This window comes from Dendrobates tinctorius, unplaced genomic scaffold (assembly GCF_039654945.1).
Source record: "Dendrobates tinctorius isolate UK_male_01 unplaced genomic scaffold, ASM3965494v1 ptg000084l, whole genome shotgun sequence".
In the NCBI taxonomy this organism is placed as follows: Eukaryota; Metazoa; Chordata; class Amphibia; order Anura; family Dendrobatidae; genus Dendrobates; species Dendrobates tinctorius.
In genome coordinates, this window is record NW_027361752.1 from 26,332,122 (window position 1) to 26,358,417 (window position 26,296).

The 26,296-nt window shown below is 45.3% G+C and overlaps 1 protein-coding gene across 1 annotated transcript in view; it reads right to left on the reverse strand.

The window, feature by feature from the left end:
• Positions 1–26,296, reverse strand: part of TMPRSS15 (transmembrane serine protease 15) — a 473,521-nt gene that overhangs the window by 387,923 nt on the left and 59,302 nt on the right. The window contains exon 6 of the mRNA XM_073584497.1: positions 23,814–23,933. Within this exon, the coding sequence (XP_073440598.1) occupies positions 23,814–23,933 (120 nt within the window). The remainder of the gene's footprint in view (positions 1–23,813; positions 23,934–26,296) is intronic.

Consider the following 26,296-nt stretch of genomic DNA (forward strand, 5'->3'; position numbering starts at 1 on the left):
GAAGGGAAGTAATGCCATTTTGGAATGCAGACTGTGATGGAATGGTCTGCGGGTGTCATGTCGCTTTTGGAGAGTCTCTGATATGCCTAAACTTTTGAAACTCCCCACAAGTGACCCCATTTTGGAAACTAGACCCTCCACGGAACTTATCTAGATGTGTGGTGAGCACATTGAATCCCCAAGTACTTCACAGATGTTTATAACGCCCGGGCGTGAAAATAAAAAAATCATATTTTTTTTCCACAAAATGATATTTTTGCCCCCAATTTTTTATTTTCCTAAGGGTAACAGGAAAAATTGGACACCAAAAGTTGTTTTGCAATTAGTCCTGAGTAGGCTGATACTCCATATGTGGGGGTAGAACACTGTTTGGGCGTATGGTAGAGCTTGGATGGGAAGGAGCACCATTTGACTTTTTCAACGCAGAATTGGCTGGAATTGAGATCAGACGCCATGCTGCGTTTGGAGAGCACCTGATGTGCCCAAACAGTGGAAACCCCCAATTCTAACCCTAATCCCAACACACCCCTAACCCTAATTCCAACCCTAACCCCAACACACCCCTAACCCTAATCTCAGCCCTAACCCTAGCCCTAACCCTAGCACTAACTCTAACTCTAACTCTAGCCCTAACCCTAATGGGAAAATGAAAATAAATACATTTTTTTATTTTATTATTTTTCCCTAACTAAGGGGGTGATAAAGGGGGGTTTGATTTACTATTTATGGCAGGTTTTTATGTTTGGCAGCTGTCATACGCTAAAAGATGCTTTTTATTTATTGTAAAAATAGTTTTTGCATCACCACATTTTGAGAGCTATAATTTTTCCATATTTTGACCCACCGAGTCATGTGAGTTCTTATTTTTTGCGGGACGAGTTGCTGTTTTTATTGGTACCATTATCGGGCACATGACATTTTTTGATTGCTTTTTATTCCAATTTTTGGGATGCAGAATGAACAAAAAACAGCATTTCATGAATTTCTTTTGGGGGGGGTGTTTACACCATTCCGCGTGCGGTACAATTGATAAAGCAGTTTTATTGATCGGGTCAGTACAGGTCATTTTTTATGTTTTGGCGCTTTTATGCAATGAAAACAATTTTATATAAAAAATAAATATTTTTGCATCGCTTTATTCTGCAAGCTATAACTTTTTTATTTTTCACTTATGATGCTATCTTGCAGCTCGTTTTTTGCGGGACAAGATGACGTTTTCAGTGGTACCATGGTTATTTATATCCGTCTTTTTGATTGCGCGTTATTTCACTTTTTGTTTGGCGGTATGATAGTAAAGCATTAATTTTTGCTTTGTTTTTTATTTTTATTTTTTAAGGGTTTTGATAAAGGGGTTAACTAATGGGACAGTTTTATAGGGCGGGTCGTTACGGATGTGGCGATACTAAATATGTGTACTTTTATTGTTTGTTTATTTTTATTTCCAAAAAATGAGTTTATTAGGGAATATTTTTTTTTTAATTTATTTAGCGATTTTTTATATATTATTTTTACACTTTTTTAACTTTATTACACTGTCCCAAGGGGAACATCACTGTCATTTGTGAGATCGCTGATCTGACACATCACAGATCGCTGTGACAGATCAGCGATCTGACACAGGCACTGCAGAAGGCTTCCTCATGCCTGCGCTTTGCAGGCAGTGAGGAAGACGCCTCCCTACAGGCCCCTGAAGGTCCCCGCCATCATATTGGATCCGGGGACCTGCAGGTAAGGAGGACCCCGCAGCAGCGCTCCACACAGCGCTGCTGCGGGGGTCTCAGGGAAGCACGGAGGGAACCCCCTCCCTGCCGATGCTTCCCTAAACCCCTGGTACACTGCGATCGTGTTTGATCGCTGTGTGCCAGGGGTTAACATGCCGGGGGCGGTCCGTGACCACCCCTGACACACAGTGCCGGGTGTCAGCTGTGATAATCAGCTGACACCCGGCCGCGATCAGCAGCGCTCCCCCCGGGGAAGCCGCTGATCGCTATGACCTACTATTCCGTCCCCAGTCATAGGGGCCCAGGTCCCATGGACGGGATAGTACGTCAGATGTCAGGAAGAGGTTAATGATATAGTGAACTTCAACCAAGATTATTGGTCCACCTGATGTAATAACCTTCATTTTTTTCTGTAACTGATGAAGGCATGATGTAAGACTATAATATTTTGCTTACTACTAGTGTGGACAACATGAAATTATCTGATCACTTAAGTTGAGTGCCGAGTCTCTTAATATATCCAAGGTAAGACACGGGGAGATCGAGGCATTAGTCTAGTTAGTTTGAAATCTCGTGCTACCGAAGTGCTCAAAGAGCAATAGTCCTATGCTTGATGGTGTGCTTTAGTGCATTACTCTGTTTCGCCCACTTCTGTTTTTAATCCCTGTCAGAAATATTTTAAAGACAAAGCTCCAAAATTGGTTGTGAGCATGGTTTTTGAGTTAATTCAACAGCCTCTTGCAGACATTACAGTCCAGTCTCATAAGGCAATAGAACCAAGACGAGTCATTAGTTTTACAATGTGATGCATCAGTAAAAGATCTTGGAGCAACACTAATACAGAAAAACATCCTGTAGCGATTGCAAGTCAGGCTCAGGCTATCAGCGAAAGAGAGAAAAAGTATGTCAGATTGAAAAGGTACTGCTAGCTGAGCTATTTGGAAGGAAGTCATTTCACAGCAATACATATGGCTGATATGTAGAGATGTACTCGAATCTCATGCCACTGGCTAGAATCACAAAGACTCCCTCATTGAACCTTCCAAAGCAGTTAAATCTTAAGATTTGTATAAATGTCAGAAGCGATAGCAACTGCAATGACTTACATATTGCTCGCTCACTAAGCAGGGCTTATCTCTCTAATACAAATAAAAAAGACCAGAAAAAGACAGAGCCCATAAATATGTATGATTCCTCATCACTGCGAAGGATACGGTAATAGAAATAACAAACAATCAGTAAAAAAAGGGATAAGCATAAGAAAGCACTTAAAGTAGTCTAATATTATATCAGAATGCATTAGTCGCTAGAAGTGTAAAAATAATTTCAGAAATCTTGTCACAGGGTTACTGAGATTGCTGGAGAAATACTCACTAATCTAAAGGGTTGTCGGAGATTAGAAAAAAATTCTACCATTTTCTTTCCATTGCAGCTAAATCTTATTGAAATCTAATATTTTTAGTTGCAACCTTTTTTTGGTTGAAAGCTGAGGGACAACCAACATGTCATCCAGAGCAGCCCTCAACTGAGTGTCACACAAATATTCATAACAATGATGACCATTAGTTTTAAGGTGTCCTTAGACTTTACGCAGCTATCTCTCCTGCCTTCCCATACCCGTGTATGATTGGCTTTACCAAAAGATTGTCTATTCAGTTTAGAAATAGTGAGACATTACCAGTCACCCACAAGAAATGGATCAGGCATCAAGAGTTTTCATTCAATTAACCGATCCTTCTCTTCCCCCAACATCTCCATTCAGGAATAGTTGGGCCCCATACACATTGAATAGCTCTTTAGCTCCACCAATATGGTCAGTATCAGCCTATGTTATTCTTAGGCCTGTGTGGAGACTTTTATGCATGCAAAATTTGAACAGTATCATTTTGGCATTGAGTTGATTGCCATGGATTCAGCTTTTGAAACAATTAGCAATTAACAACTCAGGGGCATTATTGCCACCCATACATCGCATTGACCACTGCAGTCAAAAGGTAATGTTTAATGGTACAATTCAAGTATGCTCATGAGGTGCAGGGATACTCATGACATTTCCGAGAAGTTCAATTCACCTTCTGAACTTCTTGATTGCTATTTATCTCCACTCTTCTTTTGCTACTGCAAAGCCAAAGCTGTCAACCAAGCAGGTGAATGAAGATAAATGAAAAACAAATAGGTGCAAAGGTTCACTGAACTGCTTGGCCATGCTAAAGATATACGGGTTCACTGGACAGCTTGGCCATGCTTAAGGTCTAAAGAGTACTTTAGTACCATGTTGAATTTGGACACGAAAGGTATGATTTTCTTAGGACTTTTTACCCTATCAGGTTCTGTGTTTGGTATGAACAGTCATTTTTCTGGTGTATCATTCCATTAAGTCCTGGGAGTGGATCATCCCATTGACCTGACATGTTGGCTATCATTCTTACTAGTTATTAAACAGTCTCAGTTATAGTATATAACTTGCATATCTTTATTATGTGAACTATAGAAATAATCACCAACTTTTGGGAAGTTTAGCTTGAATCTCAATGCTCTGCAATCATTTACCTAATACCCCTGCAGACGACCGTAGATTCTCCCATCTAAGAGAGCCTGGTCGATTATGCAAATTACATTCTGATCAGACTGTGAGCATAGATAGAGCATAGTGGGCTCCGATTCTCTCGGATGGGGAGAAGATAGAGAAAAAACCTCCCTCTTTTCTTTTCTGTGAGGCCGTGGAGATCGGACCTCACTCAGATGTCATCCAAACTCATTGACTAGCTTGGCCGAGTGTGATCCGAATATCAGATAAAACTCAGGCATGCAGAGATTTTTTTTCTTCAGACAGGCTATATCTTAGGAAAAAATAGGACATTGGATCCAATGCTATCCAAATGCATTGTCTTCATCTGCGCCAATATTGAGTCTCCACCAAAGACATGCCTAGTTCAGGACATAAGAGAGCAGTACGCAAATTCACTCCTTAGTTCCAATGTCATAATGTCATGCATTGCCTTCCATTCTTATGTCCTATAATTGGTATAACACATTATATAAAATATTAACTGTATTGTTTATACTAGCGTTAGGTACAAAAATATTCAATAGCTCTTTCTCCCCTAGCACAGCAAACATGCATGTTTCCTTTTCACTATCATCAGTCACTGGCTGAATATTTTACTCAGATATCCCAGTTTTTGTGTTTGTCTTGTCTTATTTCTCCTGTTGAAGGTTTTTAGTTACACAACCTCAATTGCTTTTTTTTGCCCTCCATGTAATGATCATATCAAAAATACATTGATGTAAATTATCATTACTCTTATTATTTTACATGGACATCTTTGACATTAAATATGCAGTGTGACGCGACATATTTACATTTACAGTCTATGACAGAGATGTAGCAAGGAAAGGTGCTTTAAAAAGAAGCTTGTGGATTAATACATAGAAAAGCTGTTGCTTGGCGAGAATATCATTTTTTGCAGTCTCTGACCAATTGATCTTGTGCTGCGTGGACATTTTGCTCTTTAAGTAGCCCACTTCTTCCTCAGTCCTGCAATATGTTTTCATGTCCCCATGAAATCCAATTTGGAAAGGTAGTAAATGGATTTGTAATATGATAAATTACATTGCAATCACTGGTATATATATTGGACTTGGCACTGTTATTCTTGCTGATTGGGTAAAAAAAGACTTCATGGAGAATGTGAATATCTGCTTCCCTACCTTCGATGACTTCACACATCTCCCAATTTTTTTTTCATTTTCTACACTGTCATACTTTATCTTTCTATTATCTTTCCATTAACCCTCAGACACTTTCAGATTCCCTACACTCATCACTGTCCCCAATATCCTCTTTTTCCTGTCCTAATTTGGCTGTTCATCACTACAATGACACTCTTAGAAGCACCCTTGACCAAGTAGGTCCCCTCACCCTTAGAACCTCCAAGCACAGTGTAAAACAGCCCTGGCTCACATTGCAAACTCAACTTCTCCAGTGATGCTCTAGGAGTGCTGAACGCCAATGGAGAAAAACCCGCACACCAGAAGACTTCATCCACTTCAAATTTATGTTAAGAACCTGTAACGCTGCCCTTCACCTCGCCAAACAGACCTACTTCACCACCCTGATCTCTTCACTAGCCAACAACCCCAAGAAACTTTTTGACACTTTTCACTCCCTCCTCGGGCCAAAAGCACAAGCCCCTATCACAGACATTTGTGCTGATGACCTGGCCTCCCACTTTACCGAAAAAATAGACAATATCCGTCAGGAAATCTGCTCCCAACCACCAAGTGCTGTGACTCCCATCCCTTCCTACATCTCCCCTGGCTCATTTTCCACATTTGATCCCATCACAGAAGAAGAAGTCTCCAGACTCCTCTCTTCTTCTCGTCTGACTCCATGCACTACCGACCTCATTCCCTCCAGTCTCTCTCTCCAGTCATCACAACTCACCTAACTACAATCTTTAATGTCTCCCTCTCTTCGGGCATTTTCCCGTCCTCCTTTAAACACGACATCGTTACTCCATTACTAAAGAAGCCCGCTCTCGACCCATCCTGTACAAACAACTACAGACCAGTCTCCAATCTCCCCTTCATCTCTAAACTTTTGGAGCGCCTTCTTTACTCCCGCCTTACCCGTTACCTCTCCACTCACTCACTTCTAGACCCTTCACAGTCCGACTTCTGCCCTCTACATTCCACTGAAACTGCACTCATCAAAGTGACCAATGACCTTCTGAAACGTAACAGTGACCACTCTCTGCTCATTCTTATTGACCTATCAGCAGCTTTCAATACTGTTGACCACCATTTCCTACTCTCTAGGCTCCAGTCACTAGTGTCATGGGAAGCCTAGGTAACTTTAGGCTGAAACCCCGGGGCCCCTGCGGTGTCCCTCAGACTAGGGGAAACCCTGTCTGCCCCTCAACCCAGGGTTTACACTGAAGGTGTGCCTGCCTGGGCCTCCACCCTGTCCTTGTCTCCTGTCCAGCCCTAAGCTGAACCCACCACCCTCCACCCAGTGAGGAGACCAAACACCAGACCCCACAAATAAGTATGTACAGGGATAACGGAAATGCACCACACCGCGTACACACAGGGGAATACAGTAATGTGCAAGGGCAACCAAATAATACAACACAGGGAGGCAAAATGGCAACAATGGAATATACTACACCAGCAACCGTATGCTCCTTAGACCACCACTCCAGACCGGTATCGCTTAGCACAAGACAAGAGCTATAGTCGGCGACGCCCATAGTCACACAGGGCAATTTAAAGACAGAGGGCGTGGCTAAGCCCTCAGCCAGAATGACAACCTGGTTATCCTGCTTTGAGCAGGGGGTTGGACCAGATGGCCCAGGAGGTCCCTTCCAACTCTACGATTCTATGGTTCTAACCCAATCCAAGCCGGATCAGAAGACCAACCAGCGCCGCTGAGAACCATGTGGTAGGATGGGGTATTACCGCTATCTGCCGGACACCCTGGTGCGAACAGTGTCCGACATGACAGTACCCCGCCTTCTACGAGGGACCCCAGGAACCTCACAATGTCGAGGACCCGGCTTGTCCGGATGGCGGCGATGAAACACTGTAATCAGTCGGTCCGCATGTATGTCCGAGGCTGGCACCCAAGTCCTCTCCTCAGGACCATAGCCACGCCAGTGGACCAGGTACTGTAGAGTGCGACGCACTACCCGAGAGTCAACCACCTTGGACACCTCAAACTCCAACGTGCCATCCACCAAGACGGGAGGTGGTGGCACGGGAGAAACATCAACAGCACCCACGACTTTCTTAAGTAACGCCTTGTGAAACACATTATGTATCTTGTATATGGCAGGTAACTCTAAACGAAATGCCACAGGGTTGATAATTGCGGAGATCCTAAATGGACCAATGAACCTGGGCCCCAACTTAAGCGATGGTATTTTGAGTTTGATGTTCCTTGTAGACAACCACACCCAATCACCCACACACAGGTCCGGACCAGGCACACGTCTACCGTCAGCTACACGTTTATACCTAGAACCTACATTCAGCAAACGCTGCTTTACTCTCCTCCAAACGGATGACAATTGTGCTCCCAACTGGTCCTCCTCAGGGACGCCTGCAGAGCTCCCTTGGCGCAAGGTACAGAATTGGGGATGTTGACCATAAACACAAAAGAAAGGAGATTCCCCAGACGATTCCTGATAATGATTGTTTATCGCGAATTCAGCCAGAGGAAGAAACGCCGACCACTCTTCCTGATTGTCAGACACAAAACAGCGTAAGTATTGTTCCAGGTTTTGGTTCATATGCTCAGTCTGCCCATTCGACTGAGGATGGAAAGCCGATGAATGAGACAATTTAATCCCTAGGCGTGAACAAAAAGCTCTCCATAATTTTGCCACAAATTGTGTACCTCTATCAGATACAATGTCAGACGGGACACCATGAAGTCTGACCACCTCGCGAATAAATACCTGAGCAAGGGTCTTCGCATTGGGCAAAGATGGCAAAGCAACGAAATGCGACATTTTAGAGAACCGATCAACTATTACCAGAATGACCGTGTTCCCAGCCGAGGAGGGCAAATCCGTAATGAAATCCATGGAAATCTCAGTCCATGGCTTACTGGGCACAAGGAGAGGATGCAATGTGCCAGCAGGACGGGAGCGTGGTGTCTTGGCCCGTGCGCACGTGGTACAGGCTGACACATATGAGGCCACGTCCTGCTGGATTTTGGGCCACCAAAAACGACGTGATACAAGTTCCAGAGTGCCCTTAACTCCTGGGTGACCCGCCAGGACAGTATCGTGATGTTCCCCTAACACTTTTAAGCATAGGTGTAGTGGCACAAACGATTTATTAGGAGGCAGATCCGGCGGTACCTCCTCCTGAGCATCAGCAATCTCTGCCTCAACCTCTGTCGTGAGAGCCGAGACCACAACTCCCTTTTGGAGGATAGGCACCGGATCCTCACGTGGCTCTCCACCCGGAAAACATCTGGACAAGGCGTCCGCCTTAGTATTCTTAGAACCTGGTCGGTATGTCACAAAAAAAATTGAACCGGGTGAAGAATAACGCCCAGCGAGCCTGTCTGGGGGACAGGCGTTTAGCAGACTCTAAATAAAGCAGATTCTTATGGTCTGTTATAACAGTAATCTGATGGACAGCCCCCTCCAAGAAATGTCGCCATTCCTCAAATGCCAACTTGATGGCCAACAATTCCCTGTTACCAATATCATAATTACGCTCGGCCGGCGACAGTTTCTTGGAGAAGTAGGCACACGGATGCAATTCGCCCAAGGATGGACCCTGAGACAGTACCGCCCCCACTCCAACCTCAGATGCATCCACCTCCACGGTAAATGGTAGGGAGACATCAGGCCGAACCAGGATGGGAGCTGAAGCAAAACTGTTTTTGAGGAATTCAAATGCGCGCACAGCAGCCTCAGACCAGTCAGAAAAATTGGTACCTTTTTTAGTCATGTCGGTGAGCGGCTTAGCAATCATAGAAAAATTCTTAATAAACTTCCTATAATAGTTGGAAAAGCCCAGGAATCGCTGAAGCGCCTTGAGATTATCAGGCCGATCCCACTGCAGCACCGCTTGCACCTTAGCGGTGTCCATTTTAAACCCTGAGGCGGAAATTACATAACCCAAAAAAGGTAATTCTTGGACGACAAATACACATTTCTCAAGCTTGGCATAGAGCTTGTTTTCCCTGAGCAACTGCAACACCTGCCTAACATGCTCTATGTGTGCATCACGGTCGCGTGAGTAAATAAGAATGTCATCAAGGTATATAATAACAAATTTCCCCAAGAGATGAGAAAAGACATAATTTATGAAATGTTGAAATACTGCTGGCGCGCCCGTCAACCCAAATGGCATCACCAAATTCTCAAAATGACCCTCAGGGGTATTAAATGCTGTCTTCCATTCATCCCCTTGACGGACTCTTATGAGATTGTACGCCCCCCTGAGGTCAAGCTTGGAAAACCATTTGGCACCAGACACCTGGTTGAACAAATCGGATATCAGTGGCATCGGGTAGGGGTCACGAACCGTAATCTGGTTGAGTTCCCTGAAATCCAGACAAGGGCGTAATCCGCCATCTTTCTTCTTGACAAAGAAGAACCCCGCCGCCAATGGAGATGATGAAGACCTGATGTGCCCTTTGCTTAGACTTTCTGCAATGTATTCTTTGAGAGCTTGCCTCTCAGGACCTGAGATATTAAACATCCTGGCTTTTGGTAACTTGGCCCCCAGTTTTAACCTAATAGCACAGTCATAGGGTCGGTGCGGTGGCAGCTCTGAACAACCTCTTTCAGAAAATACATCAGCAAAGTCCAGCAGTGGCTCCGGGATGCTGGGAGTCACAGCGGAGATACATGTGGCCAGACAACTCTCCTGGCAGTATCTGCTCCACTGAATTATGTCCTGGTTTTTCCAATCAATCACAGGATTGTGCATAGACAACCATGGAAACCCCAGAACTACCTGAGCAGGTAAATTACTGAGCACCTTACATGTTACCCGCTCAGAGTGTAGGACCCCAATGTGGAGTTTTACATCAGCCACAAACTCTTTAATCTCCCCTTGTGAGAGAGGGGAGGCATTGATGGTAACCACCCGGTAGGATTAGGCAGTGTCTCCACCTTAAATCCCGCAGTACGCGCAAACTTTTCATCAATGAGATTAGCGGCTGAACCACTATCTACAAATACAGTAATCGACAGCTCTTGGCCCCCGATAACTACCTTGGCAGGGAGCATACACTGGGAGACCACCACAGAGGATATGCAAAGGCTCAGACTAGACTCCTCCAAACCCTCTGAGCCTAGCAGTTTTCCGCCGGCACGTCTTTCTTAGGTACCCGGGGGCAAGCATTAATAAAATGTCCTTTTTTGCCACAAAAAAAACAGACCCCTTGCTTTCTGGGCAAGGGACATTTATGCTTGTTATTATGTGTATGTGATATACCAGCGATCTGCATAGGTTCCACGGATTCACCTGAGGCGACCTCACCAGAGACTGCCCCTCCCCCCACAGGCAATGTCTCCTGCGACCTCTGACGAAAACGGCGATCAATGCGTACTACAAGCACCATAGCAGCCTCCAGAGAGGCGGGAGTCTCATACATTAGCAGAGCTTGTTTAACCCTTTCAGAAACCCCATGCAAAAATTGACTCCTTAGTGCAGGGTCATTCCATTGTGTGTCCACAGACCAGCGGCGAAATTCTGTACAATAATCCTCCGCCAGTCGCTCAGCCTGGAGTAGAGAGCGTATTTTAGACTCTGCTAACGCCAGTCTGTCAGGATCATCATAGATTAAACCCAGAGCAGAAAAAAAAGGTCTACGGACTCAAATGCAGTTGAATCAGAAGGTAGTGAAAACGCCCATGCTTGTGGATTACCACTCAGCAAGGAAACTACCAAGCCCACACGCTGAGCCTCATTTCCTGAGGAGAGTGGACGCATACGAAAATACAATTTGCAGGATTCACGAAATACAACAAACTTACAGCGATCACCAGAAAATCGTTCAGGAAGAGGCAACTTGGGTTCAGCTGCCCTGACTGCTGCCTCAGTTTGCACAGCAGGAACTGAGAGGCCTTGATGCTGGACCGCCCCCCTCAGTTCAGTGACCTGTATGGACAGAGCCTCCAGCTGCTTGGTTATGGAGACTATAGGATCCATGGTAAATAATTCCTTTTTTTTTTTTTTTCTTCTTTTTGGGCCGACTATAATGTCATGGGAAGCCTAGGTAACTTTAGGCTGAAACCCCGGGGCCCCTGCGGTGTCCCTCAGACTAGGGAAAACCCTGTCTGTCCCTCAACCCAGGGTTTACACTGAAGGTGTGCCTGCCTGGGCCTCCACCCTGTCCTTGTCTCCTGTCCAGCCCTAAGCTGAACCCACCACCCTCCACCCAGTGAGGAGACCAAACACCAGACCCCACAAATAAGTATGTACAGGGATAACGGAAATGCACCACACCGCGTACACACAGGGGAATACAGTAATGTGCAAGGGCAACCAAATAATACAACACAGGGAGGCAAAATGGCAACAATGGAATATACTACACCAGCAACCGTATGCTCCTTAGACCACCACTCTAGACCGGTAACGCTTAGCACAAGGCAAGAGCTATAGTCGGCGACGCCCATAGTCACACAGGGCAATTTAAAGACAGAGGGCGTGGCTAAGCCCTCAGCCAGAATGACAACCTGGTTAACCCAATCCAAGCCGGATCAGAAGACCAATCAGCGCCGCTGAGAACCATGTGGTAGGATGGGGTATTACCGCTGTCTGCCAGACACCCTGGTGCGAACAGTGTCCGACATGACACTAGGCATTAAGGACACTGCTCTCTCCAGGTTATCTTCCTATCTCTCTGACCGCTCCTTCAGTGTTTTGTTCTCTGGCTCAACGTCATCTCCTCTTCCTCTTGCAGTCGAGGTACCTCAGGGCTCAGTCCTGGGCCCCCTTCTTTTCTCTCTCTACATGGCCCCAATTATACAGACCATCAGCAGATTTGGCTTTCAGTACCATCTTTATGCTGATGACACACAACTATATACGTCTTCCCCAGTCCTTACCCCTGCTGTAGTACAGACCGCCAGTGACTGTCTGTCTGCAGTCTCCAACATCATGTCCGCTCTCTATCTGAAACTCAACCTCTCCAAAACTGAACTTCTTCTCCCGCCGCCTTCTAACCTCCCTAAATCAGGGAAATCCCTCTCCGTGGGTGGTACCACAATAACACCACAGCAGCAGGCGCGCTGTCTGGGTGTTATGTTTGACACCAATCTCTCCTTCACATCCCATATACTATCTATTGCCCGCTCTTGCCGCTTACACCCAAAGAACATCTCTAGAATCAGCCCTTTTCTCACCATGGAAACAACAAAAACCCTCACTGTAGCACTGATCCACTCCCGCCTGGATTACTGCAATGCTCTATTAATTGGCCTCCCCGTCACTTGACTATCCCCTCTCCAGTCCATACTTAACGCAGCAGCCAGGGTCATCTATTTGACTAATCAGTACTCGGACGCGTCCGCTCTTCGCCAGTCCTTTCATTGGCTGCCCATTCATTATAGGATCCAATTCAAAGTACTTGTTCTCACCCACAAAGCTCTCCACAGTGCAACACTCCCTACATCTCCTCCCTCATTTCTGTCCATCGGCCTAACTGACCGCTGCGCTCTGCAAACGACTTTCGACTAACCTCTGCACTAATCCGTACCTCCCACTCCAAGACTTCTCCCGTGCTGCTCCTATCCTCTAGAATGCTCTACCCCAAGACATCAGGACTATCCACAATTTGCATAGTTTCAGGCGCGCCCTCAAAACACATTTGTTCAGAGCGGCCTATCATGTTCACTAGTCAAAGTCATTCTATGTGTAAGTGTGCATGTGTAACCCATTCACTATCTCCATCCATCCCTTACTCCCTCAAGATGGCTGGACCTTCATTGTAAACACACCATTGTAAATACACACCTGTACTTTGTATCTCCCCCACCTCATTGTAGATTGTAAGCTCTCTCAAGCAGGGTTTTCTTATTTTGCTTTAATTATTGTATTGTTAACGTTGTTACTTATGACTTGTGTTTTGAAACGGTTAAACTGTAAAGCGCTGTGGAATATGTTGGCGCTATACAAATAAAGATTATTATTATTATTATTCTACGATTCTATGCACACAACATAAAAATACAAGAAAGGTTATGTTTGTCACAATGTTTTCTAATAAAAAATGCAGTAAAAAAAACAATAAAAAAATCATAAGTACGACAATATGATACCAATCAAAACTACAGCTCAATAAGTATTAAAGAAGGTTAGCATCAGGGTTTTGAAAATAAAAACTAAAAATAAGTATATTTAGCAATTAACAAAATGCAAAGTGAGTGAACAAAAGAGAAATCTAAATCAAATCAATTTTTGGTGTCACCATCCTTTGTCCTCAAAACCACATGAAAGCATCAATTTTTCTAGTTACACTTGCACACAGATATGAAGGAACTTGGTAATGAGGTTGTTGCAAACATCTTGTAGAACTACCCCCAGATGTTCTTCAAAAAGCCTTTTGTCTCTTCGTGTAATACCTCACAGATTCAATGATGTTTTAATTGGGGCTTTGTCCGGCTGCATGAATAAATTTAGAGCCAATCACGCTTCTCCCTAATGATACTGCATCATGGATAAGTCATGGCCTGCACTTCTCAGCATTGAGTACATCAAGAAATGGGCAATTTTGAGGACGGTAGATGAATTAGCTGCCCAAAGAATCCTAATGCAGAACAAAAAAAATAATCACATGCTTACTCGCCTTTGAAATTAGAAGATGTCCAGTAGTGCCATTGTAGGGAAGGCGACCTGACGGACGGACGTGTCAGAATAGAGAAAGATAGGTTTGCACAGTTTAGACAGGTGTCAGTTACTACAGTGGGGAAACAGCTAGGAAAGTGTAGTGGACGTGCAGTACCTTGGGTTGACCATTAAATGGCAGGGAGGAGTGTGAGCAAAGGACTTGACATCAGCTTAGAGCTTTAGAAACCGTTGGTCATGGGGGGCAGAGTTACAGTGACAGGGGACTGGGAGAGATATAAATACTGAGGGAGGGTTCCAGAAGATTCCAGTCCCCAGGGGGAGCTCAGGTGACAGGAGGACTATGACAGTTCGTGCTCTCTGAGGAGAACCAGACCAGTGGGACAGAGGAGAGAGAACGGGAAGGAAGAACTGCAGAAGGGACGAGGCACTTGGTGTAAGACACCATATTTGATACGACGACTGAACAGTAGAAGCGCTGTTGGTTTACGGGCCTAAGGCGGCCACAGTGACGGACCTGTCAGGAGCGTCGACGAGTGAAGAGGGGACAGTGTATGCATACACGTCCCCAGTGTAACGTACAGTGTGTGGGAAGTGGCCCTGGAAACGGAGGGCCGTGAGGTGAAGGAAGTGCAGTGTGCTTCTGAGGCCGTCAGGCGGACGGCGAGTGAAAATAAACTTGGACCTGTTGCACCAGAACCTGCCTCCATCTTGTCTCTGTTACATCTCTGCATGGTAAGAAGAGGGACCACCCCCCACCCCCCCAGCTCGCCCCCACTGACCCTACATTTGGTGTAGTCAGCAGGATCGCCGCTGCTAATACGCTATCTTCTGCGGCAGGCCTGCGACTGAAGGACTGAGAAAAATTTGGGCTGCTCTATTTTGGATTATAAACACCTGTGGACTACCAATTACTGACCTGTGGATTACAAATTGGGACGCTGTGGCGGATCAGCGTTGCTGCAGAGGATCCAAGGCAGCAGCTGATTCTGCCCAAGATGGCGGTATTACTCCAACGCATGAGAGAGGTCCGGGTGTTTGCCATGGCTCCGGATGGACTGGGGCCCCCTCCAACGTACTCCTGGGGGAAACGATATGTGCCAGGAGGCCTCGGGCGCCTGGAGTGGCGATGGCGTCGGGAGATCGAGTCCTGCTGGGAGTCATAGACAGTCTTCAAGATCTCAGGTGGAGAAGAGTGGCTGCGGACCCTACAGGAGCGACCGCCAAAGACATCACCGAGAAGCCTCCCCGCGGAACCCCTGAGCCTGGAGGCCAGCCCCGCCGGACGGCGGGATGAAGAACAGAGACTGCGGGAGAAGAAGCGAGAAGATGTGACGGAGGCCGCAACATCGGGGAAGGTGAGAGTTCCCCCGGCTCTGCCAGCCGCTCCGCAAGAAGTCCCCACTACTCAGCCGCAGAACGCGGCCCCCTGTGTATCCGAAAGTCTGGCCGAGGAAGCCCTTACTGTTTATGCTGAGCTAAGCAGGGCCTCCGTTACCTTTCCTGATTCATCATGCCCGGTGGCGCCACGTCTGGTGTCGCCGGTGTGGAGACTGTCTACAAAAGGCGCTGCTGTGTGTCCCCTGCTGGTAGCGACCCATTCCCGGAATCGGCAGCTACTCCGGCTCTGTCTGGAACTCTGAGTGCGGCCTATCCCGCGTCCGCGGCTATGCCGGCGTTGGAGCCGGCTGCGGCCTATGTGTCAGGCCCTGTGGCCCAATCTGCGAGAAATCCGGCTGCCCCTGCCCACCACCCGGCCCCAGCGGCTGCTGGGCCGCTGACATCATCAGTCGCCTCTGCCCCGCTGTCATCCTCGGTTAAGTCCCACCCACCGACTCCAGGGCTTGTACCGGACCCTCTGTTTGGGTCGCAGGAGTTATAAAGAAGAAGAGGGCTAGGGAGCAGGAAGTCTGGAACCTGCTCCATGAGAGGGGAAAGGCTGGCATGGCGGCTGCACGATCCCCGGGACTGCTCGTTTATACTAACTTGCAGAAAGGGACACTTCTTGCATCCTGGGAGCTCCACGGTTGTGGGGTCCCTTGCTACCTGCCACCAGGAGATGGCTTGAACTGTTGGGAATTCGCTATCTGCATAACGGTGTAATTGGGACAGTTTGCGTCCAGGTTAAAGGAAAATGTTTTTCTTGTTATAAGTGTTGAAATTGGTTTGCCTGACATAGCGGGGATGCAAAAAGAAAAAAGTGCCAATGTTAAAGGAAGGGAGCGAAAGCCTGTTATATTTTTTTTTTGTTTGTTTTGTTGGTTAAAAAGAAAAAAATAGTAAATGGAAAAAAAAATTAGAAAAAGGGGTACTATTGCTATTATAAAGTTGTTTTGTTGTATAATATGCAAAAGTAAATGCAACAGGTCCGGGTAAGGGAAGGTCTAAGGGACCAAAGGAAAGTGTGAGATCCGAAAAGGGTCTGGATGTGGAGGAGGTCTGGGAGACCGAGACGCCGACCATGACATGTAATTGAAAGAAAGGTACAAGAGGTGAAAGACGTGAGAAAGACAGTTGTCCTAGGTCAGGTCCCCGACACCACGGACACCCCTGAAGAAGGAAGGCGGGTGTCGGCAATGATCTGGTAGGTGTGAGGCCTCGATCATGGCATACCGGTTAGTGGAAGGTGACAGAAGGGGAGAGTAGGGGAAGGTACACGCCATAGAGAGGATATGGGTGGACCTAGCCCAGTGTGAAAGACGTTGCCATGTGGCGTGCGCTCTGGTGAATAGCAGTAGGCTACTCAGAGCATGGTGCTCCCAGTATGGTTCGGCCCCCCGCAGGTAGTGGGTTTGGCCCAACAGCTGCTCCGACAACAGAGTGTAGGTGAAGCTTCAGAATGACGAAGGCAGGGACTACGGATTGTCGAGGATGACAATAGACAAAGGAAGGGAGAGTGTAGGGAAGGTGACCTGACGGACGGACGTGTCAGAATAGAGAAAGATAGGTTTGCGCAGTTTAGACAGGTGTCAGTTACTACAGTGGGGAAACAGCTAGGAAAGTGTAGTGGACGTGCAGTACCTTGGGTTGACCATTAGATGGCAGGGAGGAGTGTGAGCAAAGGACTTGACATCAGCTTAGGGCTTTAGAAACCATTGGTCATGGGGGGCGGAGTTACAGTGACAGGGGATCGGGAGAGATATAAATACTGAGGGAGGGTTCCAGAAGATTCCAGTCCCCAGGGAGAGCTCAGGTGACAGGAGGACTACGACAGTTTGTGCTCTCTGAGGAGAACCAGACCAGGAGGACTGAGGAGAGAGAACGTCAGGGGGTGGTCCTGACAGGAAGAACCGCAGAAGCGACGAGGCACTGGGTGTAGACAACGTATTTGACACGACGACTGAACAGTAGAAGCGCTGTTGGTTTACGGGCCTAAGGCGGCCACAGTGACGGACCTGTCAGGAGCGTCGACGAGTGAAGAGGGGACAGTGTATGCATACACGTCCCCAGTGTAACGTACAGTGTGTGGGAAGCGGCCCTGGAAACGGAGGGCCGTGAGGTGAAGGAAGTGCGGTGTGCTTCTGAGGCTGTCAGGCGGACGGCAAGTGAAAATAAACTTGGACATGTTGCACCCAGAACCTGCCTCCATCTTGTCTCTGTTACATCTCTGCGTGGTAAGAAGAGGGACCACCCCCCACCCCCCCAGCTCGCCCCCACTGACCCTACACCATGACAACTGCCTGCAACCACTGGGACTGAGCTAAGTTCATTTACTATTCTGAGGAGTCTACACAGAACTGGTCTTCATAGGAGAATTGCTGCCAAAAAACATACTTTCGACATAGAAATAATTCTAAATGACTAAACAATGCACTAAATATTTGACAGAAAGAGTAGGCCGTTTGTTCGGGAAGGCTTGAAGAGCAGTACAATGATGACTGTCTTCAGGCAACAATGAAGCATGGTAGAGGTTCCTTGCACATTTAGGGTTTTTTTCTTTCAGCAAATGAAGGTAGGGGTTTGGTCAGAATTAATGAACTTCTTAAAGTTGGTGTCACATTAGCATATTAAAAAATCGGTCTGATGTTGATCCAGAAAAATAGGATGAGTGTCATGTGAGTATCATGCAAGCACAATACACTGAAATTTTTCTATCCTAGCATCCGCTTGACATGCATATGCAATCCGTTTTCAATGTGCTTTCAACATCATTTTTTACATACTGGAATTCTCTATGTGGGTTTCTGTACGTGAATTTAGCTAATAAGTAAAAGAAAAAAATGGCATGAAGTAACACTTTTTTTAATGACCAGTATAGGTTAAGCAGACAACTGCACGCTAATATTAATAGGCTGGAATGTCCCTAAATTTTTGGCCCCTTCCCAACCTAAAAAGACCAGTCCTCAGCTGCCCCAGAAATGGTGCATACACTAAATGTGCTAATTCTGGCCATGAGCTTCAGCTCTTCTCGAATGCTCTGGTGTGTTGGCAATCAGGGTAATGGTTTTTGCGTTTATGTCAGTTGCTGACCCCATAATCAAAATAAATAAACACACAGAAGGAAAAGTCCTTTAATTATAAAAAGAACTCCCTGCCAATTAGCCTCTTACCCATTTGTTTTGACTATCGGCTTAGTAATGAAAGTATCTCCATTGCTAACCCCCTGGGCTTGATTTCATCTGACATTACACAGATGATATCAACCCCAAAACCATTACCCAATTATCAATTCACCAGGGCAATTTGGAAGAACAGAGGCTAAGAGAAGGAATTGGCAAATCTAGGGGTCAATTTCCATGGACTTTCCCAGCCTATGAATATCAGCAGGCAGTTGTCTAATTACCAATTGCTGGTATTTGCATTTTTTTTCCGCGATTTTTGCATAAAAATCACGCTTTTTATGCGTTTTTTCCGCGCGTCTTCAGGCTCATAGAAAATAGCTAAAACATGGACTATTCCGTAAAATTAATGAGCATGCTGTGCTTTTAACCGCTAAGCGATTTTTTAGTGGTAAAAAACGCATCAATGTGCACAAAAAGTGCGGAATGCATTAAAATGAATGGGATGCTTCTTGTATGCAATATTGAAGCATTTTTACCAGGAAAAACGCTTCAAAATCGCTCAAAAAACGCTTACGCGGGCACACAGCCTTAAGAGACAATTTTCATCTCATTAGCCACGCCCCCTGAGGAAGCTAATATCACCGTTGTGAAACATACGTTGGGGTGGACCTGGTGCACCTTAGCGGCTATTACAATGTGTAAGCCCGTATTTTCCTGACCCATTCCCGAACCCAATGTGCCCCTGGTTCCTGGCATGGCACAGAACCCCCCCCCTCCTTTTTTATCAGATATAACCTCGGCTGAGGTATGGGTACTCAATATTGGTGAGGTTGTTTTTGCAGCCTTTTGTCTCTCTGCCCTGTGTGGGTCCGGTGTTGATATCAGAGGTATTCAAGGTGCTCTGTCTGCCACTTTCATGTTTGCTGGCAAAGTTGGTAACATTTGCACATATGACTTTATGGGAATGAAATTCACACATGGGACCCGATTGGCAAGCTTCCTGAATTTGGCATGACTTTTGCACCTTCTTATCCTGCCTGTACTTTATCAGATATAACCTCGGCTGAGGTATGAGTACTCGATATTGGTGAGGTTGTTTTTGCAGCCTTTTGTCTCTCTGCACTGTGTGTGTCTGGTGTTGATATCAGAGGTATTCAAGGTGCTCTGTCTGCCACTTTCATGTTCACTGGCACAGTGGGTAGCATTTGTACATATGACTTTATGGACATGAAATTCCCATATGGGATGCGATTGGCAAGCTGCCTGAATTTGGCATGACTTTTGCACCTTCTTACCCTGCCTGTACGATTTTTTACATCAGGGAAGCAAAGGTCCTTTATCTCTGGGTATGTGGTAATTTTTCTCCTTTCTATGTGACTTTTTTAACATGTCTGGTTTCACCACCTGTCTTTTGTAATCAATAAAGTTTATACATTATTGTAGTTTTGCGACTTTTTTCCTCCTTTTTTTTCAATTGCTACTAAGTCGGCACTACTCCTACTTATATGGGTATATTCGGAACACAGTTGTGCTACTTCTAAATATCCTTTATTGGAGAATTTTGCTATTAATCATAGCATGCTGCAATTTTTTTTTCAGTTCGATCCAAGCTGAGAATACAACTTGCAGATGAGCACTGACTTGACTTATTTACCAACCTTGGTCCAAGTACAATGCAATGTTATATTGTATTGTACTTGTACGATTTATGGGCCAGTGTGAGCGAACTTTAATGCTGAGAAATACAGGTAGACACTTATTCATTATGCCATATTATCAGGGCGATATCGGTTTGGCTCCAAATTTATTTTGCAGCATGACAACGACCTCAAACATGCAGCTAAACATGGAGTCCTGGAAGTGTTGATATGGCCCCACAGCACCCTAATCTCAACATCAAGTCTTTCTGGGGTTACATGCTGATGAATACAGGCAAATACTTATCCATCATGTTATACCATCAGGAAGGAGTATGACTGGCTCCCAAATTAATCTGCAGCAGGACAGCGACTCCAAATATAAAGAATATACAATGTCATTAAGAATTCTCTACAAAGCCCTTATATCAACAAACTCAAGTCTGTATGGGATTATATAAAGAGACAGAAGGATTTGTGGAAGACTACAGCCACAGAAGATCTGTGGTTAGTTCTCCAAGAAGTCTGCTATAATTTCTCTGTTGAGTTCCTTCAAAAACTGTGTGCAAGTACCTAAAATACTGTAATTTGGATTATAAGACGCTCCGGATTATAAAATGCACCCCAAATTTTGAGGAGAAAAATAGGAAAAATCTTTTTTAATAAAATGGTGGTGCTTATAATCCATGAGTCTTATTGCTTACTGGAGGTGGTGGCTGCAAAGAAGCGGGGTCCCAGGGGCGCTGCTGGAGGATGCAAGAGTGTTGCATTGCTGCAGGCCGCAGGCTGGGATGAGGGGGTGTTCAGATGTGCGGCACGCCACTGCAGATGCCGGTGCTGCGTGTTTCTCTGGTGCTGCAAGTGTCTCCGGTGCTGCAGTGGGAGTCTCCGATGCTGCGGGGGCTCTGCTGACGTATTGTGAAAGGCCAGAGCTCCCGCAGTTCAATGGATACCTATGCAGTGAACTGCAGGAAAATAAGTGCTGGGGTGGCGCATGCACAGATGGAGATCTCAGCACCAAGATCTTGGGAGATGAGATCTCTGGGCTGAGATCTCATCTCCTAAAATCTTAGTGCAGATATCTCCATTTGAGCATGCGCCGCCCCCGGCAGCCTTTTTTCCAGAGTCCACTGCATAGGAAACTATGGAACTGCGGGGGCTCTGGTCTTTCAAAAAAATGTTGGCAGAGCCCCCGAAGCAACAGAGATACCCGCCGCAGCACAAGCAACCCGCAGCGGCACCCCACAAATCCGAACACCCCCTCATCCCAGCCTGCGGCCTGCAGCAATGCTCCACTCTTGCCTCCTCCAGCAGCGACCCTGAGACCCTGCTCCACCATGGCAGGTAAGGTACTGTATATTCGCATTATAAGATGCACCCCCATTTTCCTCCAAAATTTGGGGGAAAAATGTGCATCTTATAATCCGAAAAATACGGTAAATGTTGCTGTTTTGAAAGCAAAGGCTGGTCACACCAAATATTGATTTGATTTAGACTTCTCTTTTGTTCATTCAATTTGCATTTTGTTCATAGATAAAAATAAATTAACACTTTTCTAAAGCATTCTTATGTTGCAGCATTTTCCCACAGCTGCCGAAAACCTTTGCACACTACTATATGGAAGCACTATATTCTGAGTGACTGTAATCTGTTAAGGGCCCGTTACGCATAGTGATATCGCTAGCAATATCGCTGTAACGTCACTGATTTTGTGACGCAGCAGCGATATTGCTAGCGATATCGCTACATGTGATACTTACCTCCGACCGGCTCCCTCGCTGATTATCGCTGATCGCGCAAGAACATCCTGGACCATTTCTTGTCGGGCGCTTCCTGCTGGGCTTCCTGTGGCGCCGACGAGCGACGCGTGGATGCTGGTGGGAGGACGTCAGGATCGCCGCATCTGATAGGTAAGTAGCGACCCCCGACCGCTGCTATGTTGCTGGTGAGATCTGCCTGTTTGGCAGCTCACTAGCGACCACTTAACGATGCACCAGCGATCCATATCGTCGGGATCGCTAAGTGTAACGGTACCCTTAGTCTCACATAATAGTCTCTGTCCTTGTTGCAGCTATAATTTCCATATCCCATGCATGTTATGACATGTGCTATACAGTATGTGAAAATTAAAGAACCTAGAGAAGTATCTAAGCATGGGAAAAGCACTTGATACAGCTTTAGTACATAGTAAAGTTAGTTAGTATTAACTGTCAATAGTTATTCTCTTACTGTATTACAACCAAGATTATTATTCAAATATATTTGTGATTAATTTTCATAAAGAATTCACATGCTATGCATGTCTAGTAGTAATGATGAACAAAACTGCTGAAACTTAAATTTGGCACTTCGATCGAATTTGGCCAGAACCAATAAATTGCATTGAATTTATTGGATGCAAATGAAATGTATGTTGTTATGCTCTAGGCTTTCACCATATCTCAGAGCATTTTAAAAAAATCTGCAAAAAAAAAATATTATTTGACATCTTCCGGCAACTGGCGTCTTCAGTGTCTCCTGTCTCTCGCCTAGGTCAGAAAAAGCCAAAAATGCTCAGCATCAGAAAACATCAAAATGGCCATGTGAATCCAGCAACGGTGACTGCATCAATGAAGACAGGTGAGGGCTGGAGAAATATTATATACCCACTTTCTTATTTCTCTGTCCTTTTTGCTTTTCTGTATCCAGCAAAATGCCTGTCAGACATTACTCTGCTGACTTTGAACAAATTAATGTCATGACCCAGGACGGGGTTTCACTTTGGCCCGTCCTGGTCAGACTGGAGGTTAAATTGTTCTGCCTCTCTCTGGCAGAGGGTGGCTATTTAATGCTCACTGGACCTAGGTCCAGTGTCAGTTATACTCCTGCCCTCGGCTGAGTTAGTTGACCTCTTGTATACGTGTGCCCTGTGCCTGATTACTTGTTGCTTGTTTGGTTGTGATCCGGGTCTGTCCCTGTTGCGAGTTCTGCCTGCCCCTCTTGTACTGCGCTACCTCTCGTGTATGACTCTCTGCTTGTGACCCGACTTCTCTCTGCTCGTCCCCTTGGTACCGTACCGCCCTCTTGTGTATGACCTCTGGCTTTGTTTGACCTCCCGTCTGTTTATCCCTCCTGCACCTTGTTGCCTGTACTGTGTATGACCTCCGTTTTGCCAGACTCTGAGTTTTCTACTTTCTCTGAAAGCAGGACGCTAAGCCCCCCCCCCTTGCAGTCACATGACCGTAGGTCCCGTGCCGGCTTGCTAAACTTCAGCGTTCAGGTTCTGTGCATCTGTATTTTCCGGCTGTTCTTGTCCCCAGGGGTCCCTACAGTACTGGTGAGTCACTGATTAGCGGAGGCTGTACACCTGCGCTGTCAGGACCCTGATAATTAAATGGCAGAAAAATTGGATTTTATTGAATTTGAATTTTTTTTTACATTCAAAGTGATTTGCTAATCTCTAATATATAGCCTTTCCTGAACATCAAATGTGAACTTCTTCTATGAATAGTATATTATCTAGTTATTAGTATTAACTTTCAGAAGAAACATCACTCCTATTGCTACAGAGAAAAAGAGCAAAAAAATAAAATACAATAAAATAGTCCCTAGTTCAATGACATGGATCCGTGCAGTTTTTCTCTTACCACATGTGCTGTTATATTCATCCGAACCATCTGGGCATTCAGGCAATCCATCACAATAGCGAGACTCTGGTATACATGTTACAGCATCATTACACATTTTATGGAAGGGTGGACAAGGAGCTGTGAAAAAAACATTATGTTAGGCATTTTCAGTATGGATTTTACAGTTTTTATATGTGAAATTCCATATTTCATGTAAAAAAATGTTTTGATTTCAATTACAAAAATACTGCTAACAATTCTATAGACATTAATACAGTATCTATGGAAAATATCAATTTAAATATCATATATAAATCTTGATGTTTTGACTTTAGAATGTTTCCAGATAAGTAGAGATGAGTTGACCTTTTAAAATTCCAATTTTCCAAGTTCTCCATATTTTCCCCCCAAATTAGATTTTAGTCAAAAAATCGCTGCAAATCTGAATACTGAAAAACCACTGATTACCCAAAATTAAGAGAGAAATCTATTTGCCACATATCAAATTTTTAAGGAAAATTTATTGAAATCAGTGAATTTGAATTTATAAAGATCTCTAATGATAGGAAAGCAGAGGAAGCAGGTGGGATGTGGAAAGGAACATAATGAGACAGTGGACAGTGAAGATTTTCATTCTTTCAATAGGGAATGTTACAAATACTGTCCCCATCAGTACAAGCTCTGATAAACTACAGGATAGGCAAGGATAGACTTTGTGATATCATTGCTGCAAGGTATCAAAGAGGATTAGTGATGGGCGAACCCGTGGATGTTCGAGTTCTGTGACTTAGGCTGAACATTGAAAAATAGTTTAGTTTGGGTATCAGAACGGTACCCAAACCCGGATGACAGTCAGATGAACGAGTGGCCCAAACATCCATTCTTTGCCACGCTGTCATCTGCAAAACATTGGGAATGGCAAATAGAAATAACAAACTGAAGTGGAATGTAACAATGGCTGAGTGCACCTGGTATACTTCTTTATTCAGCCAAAAGTATGGACAAGTCCCGTGGGATCTACGCCAGGTTCATGTTAATAATTGTGAACTTTTGCATGTTGGCTGTGGGCAGGCGGATTTACCTGTATGTGTTTGCATTCCCCTGCCATGCTAAGCACACTTTCTGACAGTACACTTGCCACAAGGCAAGCTAGCACCTCCAAGGCATAAAAGGCAAGGTCAGGTCTTGTGTCCAATTTGAAGACCCAGAAGTTAAATGGTGCAGACCTATCAATTAGTATGTGAAGACGTGTGAACACATACTCTTCTACCATGTTGCTGAAACTGTCATGCTCCTTGATTTCTCCCCACCATCCTGTAGCATATAAGCCCGAAAAGGCAAGGTCATCTCCCCTCTGTATCAGTCTGTCATTGTTAGTTTGTTTACTCTAAGTGATATCTGTAATTTGTATGTAACCCCCCCTCTCATGTACAGCACCATGGAATCAATGGTGCTATATTAATAATAATAATAATAATAATAATAAAATCGATCATTTCAGCTTGTGTTCTGCTGTCAGCTTCTCTTTCTGTAAAGCCACAGGAGACACACCTTTTCTCTTGGTTTTTAGGTCCTGTGTTCTGAAGGTTTTCAACATTTGGGCCATGATCCCTTCAGCCACTCTCCAGTGATGCTTGTGAACTGCTTTGAGCACCAACCTTCTGCAAACACAGTTCCTCCTCCTTATCCTCCAAAAATGTAAATTGGCTGGACAGTTGTGTATCTGGCTGCTGTTGGTACAGGAACTCATCCTATAAGCCATGTGTAGATGACTGGCCGAATAATGGTGTGATTGGGCCCTGTTCATCCTCCTCATCCTCCTCTTCCTCCTGTGCCACCACCACATTCATCATCTCCTGAAGCAATTTTTTCTAGGAGGCATAAAAGTGGGATAATATCAATGATAATGGCATCATTAGTGCTGGCCTTGTTCATGGAGTACTTGAACTAATGCAGCACGGCTCAAATGTCCCGCATGGAGGCACACTCATTGGTCTTGAAGTGGCATTGTTTCGCAGAACAAATCCCTTAAACTTCAGTATTGCCTGCTGCTGCACAAACAGTCTCTCCAGCATTTGCAAGGTGGAGTTCTACCTTGTAGGTAAGTCACATATGAGGCGGTGAGCGGTAAGGCAGAAGTGGTGCTGACAGGTGAGCAGCAGCAGAGTGAGAACGCTGGAAGTGCGCACAGATGGCCCCCACTTTCAACAGCAGCCCTGACATATCTGTGTAATTTTTAAGGAAGCTCTGCACCACAAAATTCAGTACATGCACCATGCAAGAGATGTGCATCAAACTGGCTGAGCCCAGAGCTGCTACAAGATTTTGCTCATTATTTCATACAACCAGGTCGGGCTTGAGATTTAGCAGCACCAAACAATCATCTCTCTGTTCTTTGATTGCCTTCCACAGTTCTTGCACGGCAAGGTATTTTTCCCCTAAACAGATGAGTTTCAGAACAGCTTGCTGTCGCTTCCCCCTGGCTGTGCTGAAGTTGGTGG